The 16,074-nt window shown below is 46.9% G+C and overlaps 1 protein-coding gene across 1 annotated transcript in view; it reads left to right on the top strand.

Annotated features, from left to right (window-relative positions):
- LOC142588642 (uncharacterized) overlaps positions 1-16,074 on the top strand; it is a 118,471-nt gene that overhangs the window by 24,705 nt on the left and 77,692 nt on the right. The window contains exon 5 of the mRNA XM_075700469.1: positions 12,723-12,849. Coding sequence (XP_075556584.1) covers positions 12,723-12,849 — 127 coding nt within the window. The remainder of the gene's footprint in view (positions 1-12,722; positions 12,850-16,074) is intronic.

Here is a 16,074-nt window from a genome sequence, read left to right as displayed (position 1 = left end):
TCTGCGTCCCGAAAACACCCTGGCCAATAGTACTCTTGCAAGAGACGGTCCTTAGTTTTCTTAACTCCTAGGTGTCCGGACCACGAACCCCCGTGCGACAAGCGCAACAGATCCTGACGATAGCATTGAGGAACGATCAGCTGATCGAACTCCACTCCTCTGCGGTCTAGATACTTCCGGTCCAGGACTCCACCTCTTTCCACAAAACGCGCATTTTTCCTGGCGATACCTTCCTTGACATTGCAGCGTATGTTTTCTAGGCTACCATCCTTCTTTTGCTCGGCTATCAAAGCCGACCGGCTGACTTTTAGCAACCTATCAAGTCCGTCTGACGTAGGCGCGATGAGCAAATCAGTAGATAGCTCTTCTAACTTTCCCGCATCGGGATTTTCCTCTCCAGTATCTGGCGCCTTTAACGTTACAGACTCAAGTTTATTCAGTTCGGGCGTGCTCTGAATATCAGCTTGCTGCGCCTCTGACCCTTTTTCGTTGTTTGATAACGTCGGCCCCGCAACTACCGCCTTTGCAGCGAGCTCCCGAACCTTCGATCTGGTTAAGGCCTGAACACTAGCTTCACCAAACAAAAGCCCCTTCTCGCGCAGGAGGTGATCGGACCTGTTTGAAAATAGGTACGGGTACTGGGGTGGCAGCATAGATGACACTGCCGCCTCCGTCTCAAGCGCTCCGAAAGGTCCTTCAATAAGCACCTTTGCTACTGGCAGACACACGCTATGAGCTTCCACGGCTTGCTTGATGCATGCGCACTCGCCCGTGAACATATGGGGTTCTACGTAAGACGGGTGAACTACATCCATCGTAGCTGCGGAATCGCGAAGCACTCGGCACTCTTTCCCGTTCACGAGGAGGTCTCGCATGTAAGGCTCGAGAAGCTTCATGTTCTCGTCAGTGCTGCCTATTGAAAAAAACACAACTTTTGGTGTTGTTTCCGGACACTGCGCCGAAAAGTGACCCGGCTTCTGGCACGTATAACAAACGCGCGCTTGCCTCATCTCGAACCGCCTTCTGCGTTCGGCTTCGGCTGCCGCCGTCTCCTTAGGTTCGGTCGCACTGCTTCCACTCGCATCCGCACTACGCGTGTTCCCCTTTGCTCTCATGGGTGTGAACTTCGGCCTCTCAAACTTCGAGCCAAATTCACCCTTTTGACCGTCCTTAGCTCCGCGAGCCCGACGCGTCACAAACTCCTCGGCTAGCTCAGCGGCTTTAGCCACCGTACAAACGTCTGGCCTATCCAAGACCCAGTATCGCACGTTCTCCGGTAACCGACTATAAAACTGTTCTAGCCCGAAACACTGCAGAACTTCATCGTGGTCACCAAACGCTTTCTCTTCTTTGAGCCACTCCTGCATGTTTGACATTAGCCTGTACGCAAACTCTGTATATGACTCACTTTTGCCTTTCTCATTTTCCCGAAACTTCCGACGGAACGCCTCCGCAGACAGCCGGTACTTTTTTAGAAGACTCGATTTCACTGTGTCGAAATCCTCTGCCTCCTCTCTATCCAAGCGAGCGACTACGTCGGCCGCCTCGCCGGGTAACAAAGTGAGCAAGCGCTGTGGCCACGTTTCCCGAGAGAACCCCTGCTTCTCGCACGTTCGCTCAAAGTTAACCAGGAACAAACCAATGTCCTCTCCAAGCTTAAACGGCCGCATCAGGTCAGTCATTTTGAACAATACGCGTTCTCCTGCACCGTGTGCCTGACTTCCATTACGAGCGCGTTCCATCTCTACCTCAAGACGCTTCATTTCCAAAGCGTGTTGACGGTCACGCTCTTCTTTTTCTTTCTGCTCTTTAAGTTCGCGCTCCTGTTTCTCTTTTTGCTCTTTAAGTTCGCGCTCCTGTTTCTCTTTTTGCTCTTTAAGTTCGCGCTCCTGTCTTTTTGACCTCTCCTCAATAGTCTCAAGGCATTCCGACAGCTCGTCATCCTCAGCCTCTAACTCAAGAATAGCCTTTAGCAGTTCTGGTTTTCTGAGTTTGTCCGAGACATCCAGACCCAACTCTCTTGCAAGCTCCAACAATTTCGGTTCGCGCAACGACTTCAAATCCATGGCTGCTCTGAATGCTGCTTTCTCTACTGCTTACTATTGTCTTGCCGCAAACTAACCCGGCAGCAACGACAACCACAATTACCAGCTCTGTTTCTGACACTAACAAAAGCCTGGCAAAGCTCAGAAGAAGAAAGTCCCGCACTCACCAAACCTCGCAGCCAAGAGTCCAGCGCAGTCGTTCCGCTGCAGGCAACCAGTCATCACACAGGGCTCGTTGCACTGCTCCCGGATCGTTGTTGAGCTGTTCAGCATACAGTCAACTGCATCTCTTCGCTGCTGGCCTCCGTTGTCGCGATCCCACCGCTGGCAAACAGTTGTTTGAAGTCGGAGGCGATCTCACCGCTGCCAACCAGATGTTTGGATCGCACCGCTGGTACGATCTGTTGGGAACTCGGCGCTGACGCCCGTGGTTGTACCTGGGTCGCAAGCCCCAAGGGTAGCGTTGGCCTGGCGGCCTGGGGTACAACTGGAAGCATCCGAAGGTCCCGGCAAAGCATGAGTCGACTGGTAACAACAAAACAACTTGTTTATTTTAACATCGCAAAGAGTTGGCGGTCAGGTTGACCGAAGTAGAGAGACGGGAGAGCGCTTTACTCAACAGAAGAAATCGGAGCCCTCCCTTTTGGCGTCCGGGGGCAGCTGTTTTTATACTCTCGCAGTTGAGGGCAAGAAGGAACCCCTCAATAGACGAGCACGTGAATGTACAATGGGCTAATGGTGACGCACACTGTCGTAGCGCTGCCGGTCGGGCACAATGACTGGAATGAGAGGGTGATCCCTGCTTTTGCATCGCCTGGTTCGGGCACAATGACTGGAAGGAGAGGGTGACCCCTGCTTTCGCATCGCCCGGTTTGGGCACAATGGCACATACACTCACACACGCACATGAAGACACGTGGCATCGGAACATGCCTGGAAACACCTGGCGGGGAGCGTTGCGGCGACGACGAACGGGCCAAAATGTCTGCCGCCCCGCCGCAGTCGCGCCGGCAAAACCGCGTGTCGCAGGCGAAACGCAACAACGCCGACTCTCAACGCAGGAACGGGTGTCTAAGAGCCACGTTTAAAATTTAGCCTCCATTCCACCATGTGAAAGTGGATCTAGAAGAAAGCTGTTGCCAACCTTGCACAAGCGGTACCATCCCAAGGCTTCGGACCATCGAGATCAATGTAACAACCGCGACCGCATTCGCGTGCTTTCCGTTTGTACTTCGACACCGTGGCGCATGCTCGCGGCGTCTATGCGCTTGTACGCAACCCGCGTTCACGTAGTGAAAGATCACTGTAAATTTAGAGTGCATCTCTTAATGGCCCATTCCTGTGGAGAGCGTCGGCGTCGGTGGTGGCGGCGTAACCGTGTAAACGCGCACAACAGCGAAATATGAATGAGCGAACCGGGAGCGGCAGATGAAATACACGAGTAGCGAACGGCGGGCACCAGTCAAAGCCGCCCCTTCAGTGACGTTCGCGAGGGAAACCGGTTTCATGCGAATCCGCCCAAACTCTGGATCTGTACTCGCAGCTGGTCTCAGCGGGACGGCTAGTTTCGTACTATCGTGTGCCCACGTTACCTGTCGCTCGCGCTTGTTTGTTTTGCATGGTTGAGCCTCTTTCGGCATGGTTTCGATTGTCATGTTTTGCATTGTTTTGTACTGTGATTTTACGCGCGACTAGAATTGTGTGCTGCTTTCGGGAAGTGAAGCGGTAACAGCGATTACACTGGAACCTTCGACGAGTCATGTATTAAAGCCTGCATGCTTGACCTATAGATCAGATTTTCGACAACTGCCGACTCTGCTACATGTCTGCCTCAATATATCGCGAAACAAATACACGTATGCGAAATTTGAGCTGCGCTAAAATTTCGCATTAGGTTATAATGTAATCCTCAGTAAAATTTTTGAACATAACCTAAGGCCCATCACGGTCGCAGCGCACGCTATGTGACATGGAGCAGGCAGCGCACCCATGTATCACGGACCGATACGTGTGCACACGCACGTAAGCGGGAGTGCAACATACATTCTAATACTAGTATAGGCCCTACGCCTGGAACAAGTGCATTGTAGAACTAATTCGTTCACAAGTTCATAACAAGTACATTCACAAGTACTTTATGGAACTAAATACGTCACAAAACTTGTAAAGTACTACTCCGACACAACCTGCAGACACGATAGCATCGGATTGTCATTTTGAAAATGCAAGAAAGCAAAATTATTACATAGAAAACCTTTCTATTTTGGCGAGCACCCACCTAAACCTTCCTACCAACTGTACTCCGCTTCATGACCAGGTGCAATGCTGTGCAAGCTACGCAAGTTCAAGCACAGCAATTGATAACTCCGTGCGTCTCTTGTATGCTCAGCTACGCGCCAGGGGCGCTTCCAAGCGCAAGCGTGTAGTACGTGAGGTTGCCGCGATGTGCTGCAAACAATAAACACGACAAGTAAAACAAGGGAAAGCAAATTTATGTAAGAAAAAAAAAACTTGTTAGCCATTGTATAAGTACCTGGGTTATTTGTTTCTAAGCCTTAAATGTATTATTCATTAAAAATTAGCCTATATTGGCACGTGCACTTGTTTATTTTTTACGAGAGAGCGCTTTTCCCCGTCTAACGGATGTTATCGCTCTGCGCGGGACGCGCCCGCATGTATAGGAAGTTTATCGACTGTTATCGATGGTTCTGTTGTCACCGAAGATTGTGTAATATGATCGCATGTGCGACACGATTTGTGTAGAACTTTTGGGATGACACGCGGGCACCACCGATTACTCCGGAACCTTCGATGCCTCGTGTATAAAAGCTGACGCGCTTGACCGGCAGATAAGGTTTTCGACGATTGCTGACTGCGTTCGCCGTTGTTGCCGTTCTTGAAGTGTAGCCTGTTTTTGAGGGCACAAGTTCTCCCAGTAAAACGCTTCGTCATTCCCAGTTTTGATAATTTCGTCACCGTCACTTCTACGTGACAATATAATATTTAAAGAAAAATCGGTCTAAACATACCGTACTATTTCTATGCGCGAACGCAGCCACCACAGACAGTATCTCTTGCCTCCACAGCGTTGCGCTTGATGTATGAAACGGAGTATACAGGCTAACAGCTTAGCTATAACAAGTAACGTGCTTTACAATACGCAGCTTTTCGTTGATATGGGTGAGAATCGCAATGCTTGATTCAAACTTGCCTGCACGCTTTTTATGTTTAGCATCAAGCCCAATATATATTCAATTCAACAATGTCAACAACCATTTGGCGAAAAGGTCTTCAATGAATAGTTCAATTTCAGCTTTCGCTTGTCCCTAGGCCTTTTGTGAGCGCTACCTTCGGCATTTCTGGGCATGTTGGCAAGATGTTTAGCAGGTATTCAAGCCAACCAGTAGCGTTCAGGGACACGTACGCACGAGAAGTACCTGGCAGTAAGAGCAGCGAGCAGGTCAATCAAAATTTTAGACGGAGTCAACCTGGGCCAGCGGCAGATTAGGTGCATAAAGAAATGCCCGTTGCGCTGTAATAATAAATTTGGGGTTTTACGTGCCAAAATCACTTTCTGATTATGAGGCACGCCGTAGTGGAGGACTCCGGAAATTTCGACCACCTGGGGTTCTTTAACGTGCCCCTAAATCTAAGTGCACGGGAGTTTTTTGCATTTCGTCCTCATTTAGATGCGGCCGCCGTGGTCGGGATTCGATCCCGCGGCCTCGTGCTCAGCAGCCCAACACCATAGCCACACAGCAACCACGGCGGGTGCTAACAACGGCCTGTTGCTCTAGATGTCGATGTAAACAAGCGCCCCGCTATGCTAAATCTCATGCGGAAGGCTGCGCTGGAAAGCTTCTTGAACATGGGAAATGTGTACAGAATGTGTAGAAAGAATACAAAAAGCGAGATGCAAGTGCGGAAATGAGCGACAACAAACTCCACGCCAGCCACATTGGTAGACGGAACTGGGCGTGCCTTTATCGGCCACACTGTCAACACAAGTGCACTCATGCCTGCCCACCCAGCAGTCAGTGAGTGCTAGAGGACTTCCAGTAAGTGCATGCTGCCCTAGAGAGGCCATTAACAAATATTCGCGATCCATTAAACGCATGCCCGACGAACATTCAATGTGGGTGCAGGTTCACAAACCAACTGGCGAAAGGTCTGGCCCCATATGCTGGCACCCTTCCAAAACATTTCCAGTGGCGTGCGGCAGAGGGCAGCACAGGAAAATGAAGCTGTATTGAGGCTAACCGTCATTGGAGCTCGCCTCTTTTTAAGGGCTGTGAAATTGACAGCTAGGGCCGCCTATGCTACTATCGTAACCACTTTTGAGTGAGAAAAAATATAAAAATTTCAGAAAAGTTATATTGGTAGAACCTAATTCACGATGATTATCGACGTCACTGCATTTCGCATTGATATACTCTAGCGAAATACCGTGTCGGCACTACCAAAACAAGCCATGTTTCATTCATATACCCAGCTGCCCATAATCAGTGGTCCAAATTGGCCTGAATGTGGTTCATTGAAGAACGGCACATACGCGGTGCAGCAACACACTTATGTTGAATTCCAATGGCGGAGTCGGAGCAGCCAACTTACTCCGCGAGCGAGCACTCGACTCTAGCGTAGAGCAATGCCTCCAAATCCGCACCGGTCACTTGTCTTTTCCGCAGCATTCACCTGTTTTTTTTTTTTTTTTTAAGTGCGGAATGGATATTTTTCTGCTCCACGGAGTGACTCCCGCTCTGAATCCACTCCAACTCTGATTGGAGCACCTTACTCCCGCCCTCACTCTGTCATTGGAACAAACTTGCTCCGAAACGAACAGAAAAACTTGCTCCGACTCCGCCATTGGAATTCAACATTAATGGTCCAGGTTGGTCCGATGATTGCCTTCGAACTCTGTTCCCTTACCAAAACAGCTCGATGCTGTATTCATTAGACCATTGACTATCCAGTTACCCAAGATGTCGAAAACGCTTAGGGACCCAGACAGAGAGATTGGCAAAATTAACCGTAAAAGTGCGGGAAGAAGACGACGATGCTAGAGCCCTTGCTGATGATGATAATTATAGCGAAATCGGACGAAGACAGCGCAGGGTCCCGATAAACAGCTTCGCTGTAAAAGATTTAGCGTACCATTAAGAGAGAAGAAGAAAGAAGTGTGGATCAGAGAGCAAACGGGGATAGCTGATATTCTAGTTGATATTCAGAGACAATGGGGAGCTGGATAGGCCATGTAATGCGCAAGGCAGATAACCGGACCATTACAGTTAGCGAATGGGTTTCAAGTGAAAGGAAGAGCATTCAATACGGCAGAAAACTAAGTGGGCTGATGATATAACAAATTTGCTGAAAGAAATTGAAGAAATTATTATTTCAACCCCTTTCATTTTCATTTATTTATCCTCTCTTGACTTAAATTACTACACGTAATTTTCGATATGCGTGTCCTTGTTTGTAGGCTTATGATTTCAGTAATAAAAGTCTAGCCCCTCGGTTTCTTTTCTTCTCGTTCATTACATATGGAGGGTCTCGAATCAGGCAGCTTTGATGCTGTCAGCTAGCATGTGTGGGTTTATTGACTAGTTGCTTTCACTCAACATATTCACCTACGACGTGACGCCTGCGGTAGATAGGATGTTCTCAATCCACTGCACTGCCCGTAACTGGTGCCGCTGGCTAAACCTCCGAGGGTTAGTTTTCGTAGATAAACAAATAGCCGAAAAAGTCGATGGGAAAACGGCACCGAGGCAGCTCAATTGGTGTGAGCATCGCACGCGTTATGCGAAGACGTGGGTTCTTATCCCACCTTCGGCCAGTTGTTATTTCACTAACTTTATTTACCTTAATTTATCATCTGCTTAATTCAATTAGGTACAAGTAATTGCCCCCTATGCTGTCCTTGGCGTCTTTGTTGTCTTCTTATGGCGTGGCTACATCTATATATATGCGTGTGTGTGTGTCAGGGACCTAGCCAGGGGGGGGTTATGGGGCTTCAGCCCCCCCCCCCGAAACTTTTTCGTGTTGTCCACGCGCCGTCGACCAAAGCAACCCCCGGCGCCGGAAATAATTCTGGATTTTGTCTAGAAGGGGGGGGGGAGTGCGGACTTTTTCACGCTCGAAAAGAGATTTCATTGCGAACTCGGCTGGATTTCGTGGCAACGCCCATTCACCGGGAGTCAGATACCGCAAGCAGCTCCATCCGAGCACAAGTTTCAAGAGCGTTTTGATGGCGAACGGGCCCGCCGCGGAATCTACGGAGCGCATGGATGTCAATTTCGAAACTGTATACATGGGTATAAAGTTCTCATAAACTTTTGATATGAAAATTGCATTGACATTTCCAAAGTTGCGCTTTATATATTCAATTGCGGAAGTTTATGCATTTAATGTTGTTATAAACATTTGACGCCGAAGGTGCATTGACTTTTCTAAAGTCTTAGATCGGCACATACAACGAGACAAGCCAAATCGACAGACTATCAGACAAGTTGACAAAGCACGCAGTGAGGTCAATTTGGTTCATTTGTACCGTCATGTCGCATAAAAAAAATATCAACATGTTTTTTCACCTACGCCAATGCATTCGTGTCAAGACACTAAAGCCAGCCAGGGTAACTACGTCCTTATTTATTTTTTTCTACTTTGACTATTATTCGCGAGGACACATTGAGCCTCTTCAATTTTTTTTTTATCTCGCTACCCGCGGGCTGCCAGAGCCAGCCAGGCGCATGCGTTTTTCTCGTGTTGCCCCGACGACCGCGCGGCGCACTTCGGTGCGCGTTTGGTTTTCTCTTGCCGAATGGATTTTCGCCTGGCAGAGTTTCTCACGCCTTCTGCATAGCAGACGAGAAAAAGAAACAATCGTCGCTCACCGCCATCACTGTGAAGACTCGACGGATTGCACCGCGTTCACTTGAGCGCAACCTCTCCGGAAAGTCTTGTCTCGTCGGTGTAGAATACTGAGCACTATGCGTATGGTTCTCGGTGGACCAAGCGTCTCACGTTTTCTTCAATATTCATTCGGTAGACACATTAGGTGCCCAAAGTAGGCATTCGATTGTGACCAACATACTCCCCTTTGCATTAGTTTGTTTCATTTCGGTGCCCCCACCCCACAAAAGGTAAAAAAAAAAACGTTGCGGCGCAGCGAATTGTCGCATGGTGAAAGTTCGATTTTGTTACTTCTTTTGCGGAAAGTAACTGGCCACGGGACGCTTCAGTTGCCGGATACTCTTAATATATTATTGCGATAGAAATTATATGGACACTCCAGGCGCAATCATGCTGTCGCCGTCGCCCACATGTTTCGTATGAAGTCCAAGGGCGATAACATCGTGACCGCGCGCCGCATGCTCTAAGTGCGAGTGAAAGCGTGGAGGGAGGGGGGTGGGGAGTGGAGTGAGTGAGCCGACGATGTTGGCTCAGTCTTGTGTGCGCATGGAGAAAAGCAGGGAGCAAGCGCACCGCCTTCCTTCGCGCGCGATACAACGGGAGGAGTGGATGGAATGGGGGCGGGATATAGGATTCTGTGAATATCTGATTGCGCAACATGCTTATTTGTCTTGTTTAACGCATTATATGCAGTGAATTTTTCTTAGATACGTAGATTTATTTTAGACGTATACGTATATTTCAATATCTTGTTGCGAGGTTTTGTGTATACGTGCAGTGAACTTTCTTTCCAGTGACACTTTTTCCCCTTTATTGAAGCATTTGTATATTCCATTGTATCTTCGCATTTCTAATGAACGAGGGTGAGTCAAGTGAAAGGGAGCCAACCCACCCTGCGCAATAACGGTTCGATTCATTATCTGCGAGGCATGCGCGTAGCACACTGGCATCTCTCATTTACTAAAGTGACAGGCAGGTGTGAGGATGCATGTTCTTTAATGCTCTCATACACTGGGTTGAACGTGATTGCGTGACATAATGGACGCTTCAGAAGTTGAGCAGCCTGCTGCCGTGATGTTTTCGACAGCTGAAGGTGTTTCCCAAAAAGAAATTAGTCACCGTATGGCTGCCGTGCACGTTGAACATTGCATTTCATTGGCCGCTGTGAAGTGTTGGAGCAAACGGTTGAAATATGGACGTGAAATCTGCAAAGACGATCAAAGACCGGGCCAAAGCCATGGTGCAATCACCTCCAGCAAAATTACAAAGGTTGATGAGCTGATGAAACAAGAGGGAGGATAAGCATCGTTGAACTGGCACAACGTGTGAACATCAGGCATGGTTCGGTTCACGGCATAAGTCAATTAACATCTCGGTTATCGGCTCTTGTGTGCGCAATAGATGCCCAGCTTTTTGAACCACTGTGAGAAGACGGAGAGATTCTGCGCTGCCTTGACTCATCTGATCCAGTATCACAATAAGGGTGACGACTTTGTCTGCAGTTGTGATGGGAGACGAACCATGGTGTCACTACTACGAGCCTGAAACACGACAGCAAAGCTTACAGTGGAAACATTCGAATTCACCACCCCCAAAGAAAGCAAAGGCCGTCATTTCCGCCGGAAAGGTGCTGTTGACTTTTTTTGGGGATCGTCAGGGGCCCTTACTGATAGAATTTGTCAAACCCGGAGAGACTATCAATCGTTTCCGATATTGTGAAATGCCGGATCGACTGCATGTCACAGTGAAGAACCAACGACGTGGAAAATTGACGAATGAGATCATCTTGTTCCGCGGCGTGGCTATGCTGTTGGGCTGGTGAGCACGAGGTCACGGGATCGAATCCCGGCCACGGCGGCCGCATTTCTATGGGGACGAAATGCGAAAATACCTTTGTACTTAGATTTAGGTGCGCGTTAAAAAACCCCAGGTGGTTGAAATTTCCATAGTCCTCCACTACGACATGGCAATCGGAAAGGGGATTTTGCACGTAAAACCCCATAATTAACGACAATGCCCGTCCCCACGTCACTGATGTGGTTAATACAAAACACGCAAAGGTCAAGTGGGAAACACTGCAACATCCGCCATACAGCTGAGGGTAATCGCCTTGCGACTTCCACATTTTGGTACAAATGAAAAAACAGCTAAACGGAAACAGCTTCGTGTCGGACGATGACGTGAAAGAGTCAGTTACAGACTTTTTGAAGCAACCACGCAAGGAGTTTTATGAGACGGGAATCACGCTACTCGTTTGTCAATGGGACAAATGTCTAAATGCTCATGGAGAATACTTTTAAATAAAGTACCCCGTTTGTCATATATTCGCATTGGCTCACCTTCATTTGACTCGCCCTCGTATATTTTACAGAACGGCTTTATATAGGCGCTCTCTGTCGCGACAATAATTTCGGTGCAATTACTCACGATATACGACCGGTGGCAGCTGCTCCTGCGTAATACATTGGAATAAATGACACCGTCGTTGAGATTTTTCACTGGCCCTTGCATATGTAGAAAAATGTCAACAAAGTTCTTGAATGACACAGTTTCATTAACATAATTGTCCTCAACTTGTTCATTTCATGGCCTTTACATTTTTCATATCAGTGGCATGCAGTGCTTTGCTGGTGTTGAACTGATATAGTTCTGAAGTTCGTGTGATATTTTCTTTACTTATAAATAGGCAAAACATGGAAGCTTTGATATTAGTCATTTAGGGCACAATTTCTGGCACATACGAGTGGATTTTTAATGAAAAATACATATTTTACTTGTTTTGACAGTGCGCAGCGTTCAAGAATTCGTTTGCAGCAGCTTTAGCAATGACAATGCCGTTGTTATTCATGTATTTGATCCCTCGACAAATTGTTTAAGAGGAAGCTTTAGCTCGGGCCCAACTCCAACGCGGCCTATTCAAATACATGTAAACCGCAAAAACGCTTTTCTGAGATTTTCTGGATCGCTTTTAATGAAATGTGTTGCATTTGAGAGAGAAAGTTAAATTCTAGTATCTGTTGGAAGCGCAATTTCGATTTAGGGCCTGAATTTTGTTTAAGATATCTTGAAAAACTCGAAAGTGCGGAAGAAATAGAAGCACTACGTTTACAAACTAACAGCTCTGCATCAAGAACAGATATCGCGGTTCTCTAAACGGCATCTATTATAAGAGTCAAAGTGGACAAATTTGGCCTGTCAAGTTGTACCTTACGTGAATTGGTTACGTGGTGTGCAAGGGCTCGGCAAAAGATGTATTTCCATAATACTAAATTTTTTTAGATTCATGTGTAACATATCGATTCTGTCCGCTGTATATGGAATATTCGACGCAATTTACACAGTTGCGATATTATTTTTCATTCTTGAGTTACAGGGCTTTAAACGTGATTGTTTCGTGTTCAGAAAATTTGCGAGGTTTGCCAATTTTTAATAGAGAATTGACAACCTAAACGAAAAATTCGAAACGAGAAGTCAGTCGAATTTCAGTTTTTCTTTCAAATGCAACAGACCTCGTCAAATTGGTTGCATTGGTTGCCGAGAAAAACGAATTCCCCTTGTACATGTATTTAGGTAGCAGCACCCGAGCTAAAGCTTCCTCTTAAGGAGGAGGCCAAGCTGAAACGTGACCCCCACCCCCCCCGCCCCGAACGAAATTTATGGTGTGTGTGTATGTATGTGTGCAGGCGTGTGCATGTGCTACCTGGCAATTGGATGTAAAATTAGGTAGATAGCATTCGAGCCAACGAACTTTCTTCCCGTCCGATATAGACGCAGATCTCACGGCTGACGACAGGAGCCGAGGCTCTACCTCAGCCATCCGCCACGGTCGGCGAAGTGCTTGTCCCCCCGGGGTTCGACAGCGACAGTCCTCGCGTGAACATCCTGCGAAGAATCTGTAAGTGCTACGCAAAAACGCGCCAAGAATCGCAATCCGACAAACGCTCTTAAATCAATTGAAGGCGCTCGAATCGTGCTTATCATGGCGGTTGTGTGGCAGTGAGCCTACAATTTCTCCATTCAAATACCGTGTGAAACGAAGAAACGCTCTGATTGCAACCACTGAAGTGATTCCAATGAAATTTGTTTCATTTTGTACAGAAAGCTTAATTCTGCCAATTGTGGGCAGTATAAGTACGATTTAGCGTGTCAAATGTTTTACAAAGATTGCCACAGACCACCAGAACAGTAAGAACATGAAATAGGTATTGAAAATCTTTATTTCTTCGCTAGAAACAGATATTGCAGTGCTATAAAGAGCACGTACTGCGGCGTATTTCATGCATCATCTGCCAGTGCGCTCTGTTAGCGTAACATCCTTTGCGATAGAGGAGCGCAACAGCGCGGGAACGGACGGAGAAAAAGGAGGTACACAAAGTACACATACACAACGCTGACTTTCACCAAAGATATTTTTGTTGAAAGTCAACGCTCTGTATGAGTAGTTTGTGTACCTCCTTTGTCTCCGGTGGTTCCTACGCTGTAGCCTTCCACTATGTTCAATCAACAGGCCCGTATAGTGACTCTGCTACAATCCTTTGCGTGGGCACCAGAGTTGCATCTTCTTGCATTGATTGTAGGCCTCGTTGTTCTTAGCCAAGCTTTTTTCTTGTCAGTGTATTTGCGACTTGCGCAATGAAACTTGTTTACAACGAAGGCGCCAAATAAAACAGCGGACGAATGAAGGCAACACGGGACAACCATGTAGGCGCCTTCGTCCGTTGTTTTATTTGGCGCCTTCGTTGCAATTATGTATAACCAACTCGCCCACCCGCACGTGCTGAGTAATGAAACTTAGTAGGTTCAAGAAATTGGCGTACGATACGCTTTTATCCCAGTGGGTGTTAAGAGAAGCCCTCTTTGATGTTTGGGGAAATTATAAAGCAAATTTTATGCAAACGTAACGCTAATGGCGAGAATTGTTGCATTAGAGAGGGTGGTTTGGCCCCACTTTATTTATTTCACTTCTTCTACACTCGGCTGCTTCTGTTCGACATCTTAACATCACTGAAGTTCAATGCTCTTTGATCAATGCACGCTCTGCTCTCACTTTGTTCACTTCTGTTTAGCCGGCTTGTTTAACTCTTAACCCTTCTTCTCTGTCCAGGCCCTTACGCATAGGTACACCCGGCCACTAAGTGTCACCGACCATGAAATATGAGAAAAAGCTGAATGTCTCCGAAACCTCACAACACAGCCTGGTATTTACATTTCCGGCCTCGAACTAGAATCCGCTAGGAACATTGCTCTATACATTTTTACTGGCTACTGCTACAGGCTGCTTGGGAATTGAACGTTTTCGGAGATCGCGTGGTCCGCAAACTTTTCTGGCCGAGTGTAGGTACCAAATGGCGCATTCACTGTAGCTGTTGTCCTCCCCCTCACGCCCTGTTAGACATGCTCTGTGTTCAAAGTCATTTATTTGGGTACGTATTCAGTGACACGCACAGCCAAACAAATTTATTGTGTATTCGCAAAGCGGAAACTGGATAGTTGGTGTTCTAAATTTACATGAGGTTCGAAAATTTTAGGTTTCAACGACCATTCTTTATGTTGGGTTCGCTTCCTTGTAACTTCAGTAGTCGTTCCTCCCATTCGCTTCCGCGTGGTCATGCCGTACCTGTCTTGATTCACTCTTTAAGTATGCGCTCTATTGGAAAACATTCATTTTTCAATTGTCTTTCATTTGTTTTGCTATCTTTAGTTAACTGTTGACCAGTTTATGTGCATCAATTCATTCAGAATGCGGATGTGCTACTGGAGCCAGCCGTTTCAACAACCGCATCAATGTGTCGCTGTCTTCTTGCCAGAAGACACTGAGAAAAGCTGCCTCAATCGTACTACTCCATCACTCTGCTCCAAAGTTACTGCACAACTCGAACAGGTTTATGATCATTGATTACCAACATATTTTATGTCCACTGCTGAACGGAGGTTTCTCCCAACGATCTGCACTAACCCATGTCTTGCGCTTGCTGACGCCAACTTGCCCCTGGAAATTTCCTAATTTCATCACCCAAACTAACTTTCAGCTGTCCTCGATTGTGCTTGCCTTCCGTTGGCACTCATTCTGTAACTCTAGTGAACCACCGGTTAGCTACCCAGCGCATTACATTGCCTGTCCAGATAATTTTCTTTTTCTGCTATTGTCAACCCCCAAATATCGGCTATCTCCGTGTTTGCTCTGTGATCCGCCGCGCTCTCTTCATGTCTCATAGCGTTCTCTTTCGTTCCATCGCTCCTTGCACGCTTGTTAACTTGTTCTTAAGTTTATTCGTTTAGCGCGAAGTTTCAGCTCCATATATGTTATAGAATGCAATTTGTGTACATTGTAGGACAGCGGCAATCTTCCACTGTGGATTTCGTACTACCTGCCCTAAGCTCTCCAACTCATTTTTATTCTTCTGCATATATCCTTATCGTTGTCCGGGTCTCTTCTGTGCATTTTACCCAGATAAACCTACTGTTTCACAGATTCTATAGGCTGACTCGCTATCGTCATTTCTTGTTCCCTTGCCAGGCTATTGAAATAAACCTTTGTCATCCTCAATCATTTCTTGCAATTGTTTCCCTGTGTTGCCGAACAGGACAATGTCATCTACAAACCAAAGGCTGTTTAGTTATTCGCCGTCTATCTTTACTTCGAAGCCCCCGTGGCAGTCTAATAGCTTGAATACTCCTTTAAGCAAGCAGTGAATAGCATTGGAGAGATGGTGTCTCTGTCTGATCCCTTTATTGATGGGCTATTTTCCTACGTTTCTTGTTTAGGAGCAAGGTTGCTATGGATCTTTCCAAAGATGCTGATGTATATCCCCTTTAGTCCGTGATTACTCAATGCCGTCATAATTCCTGGTATCTCTACTGAATGAGATGCCTTTTCATAATCTATGAAACCTACACACGTAGGTTGATTGTATCGATCAAATTATAACATTTCAAAGTCTGCAGTAGAATACCTTGGATACCCCATCATATTTCCATTGCCTGCCACACATAGGTGATGTGGTCAACTCCTCGCGGCATATAAACGCAGCATGCAGGTTGACCCGCAAGATAATGAGCCCGCGCCTCATGTAGTAGGCCATGTTGGACGTGATCTGACTCTTGTTTCCTGTCGCTTGGC

This window comes from Dermacentor variabilis, chromosome 7, assembly GCF_050947875.1.
Source record: "Dermacentor variabilis isolate Ectoservices chromosome 7, ASM5094787v1, whole genome shotgun sequence".
Classification (NCBI taxonomy): Eukaryota; Metazoa; Arthropoda; class Arachnida; order Ixodida; family Ixodidae; genus Dermacentor; species Dermacentor variabilis.
Note: the sequence above shows the minus strand (reverse complement) of the source record. Positions and strands in the feature narration are given on the sequence as shown.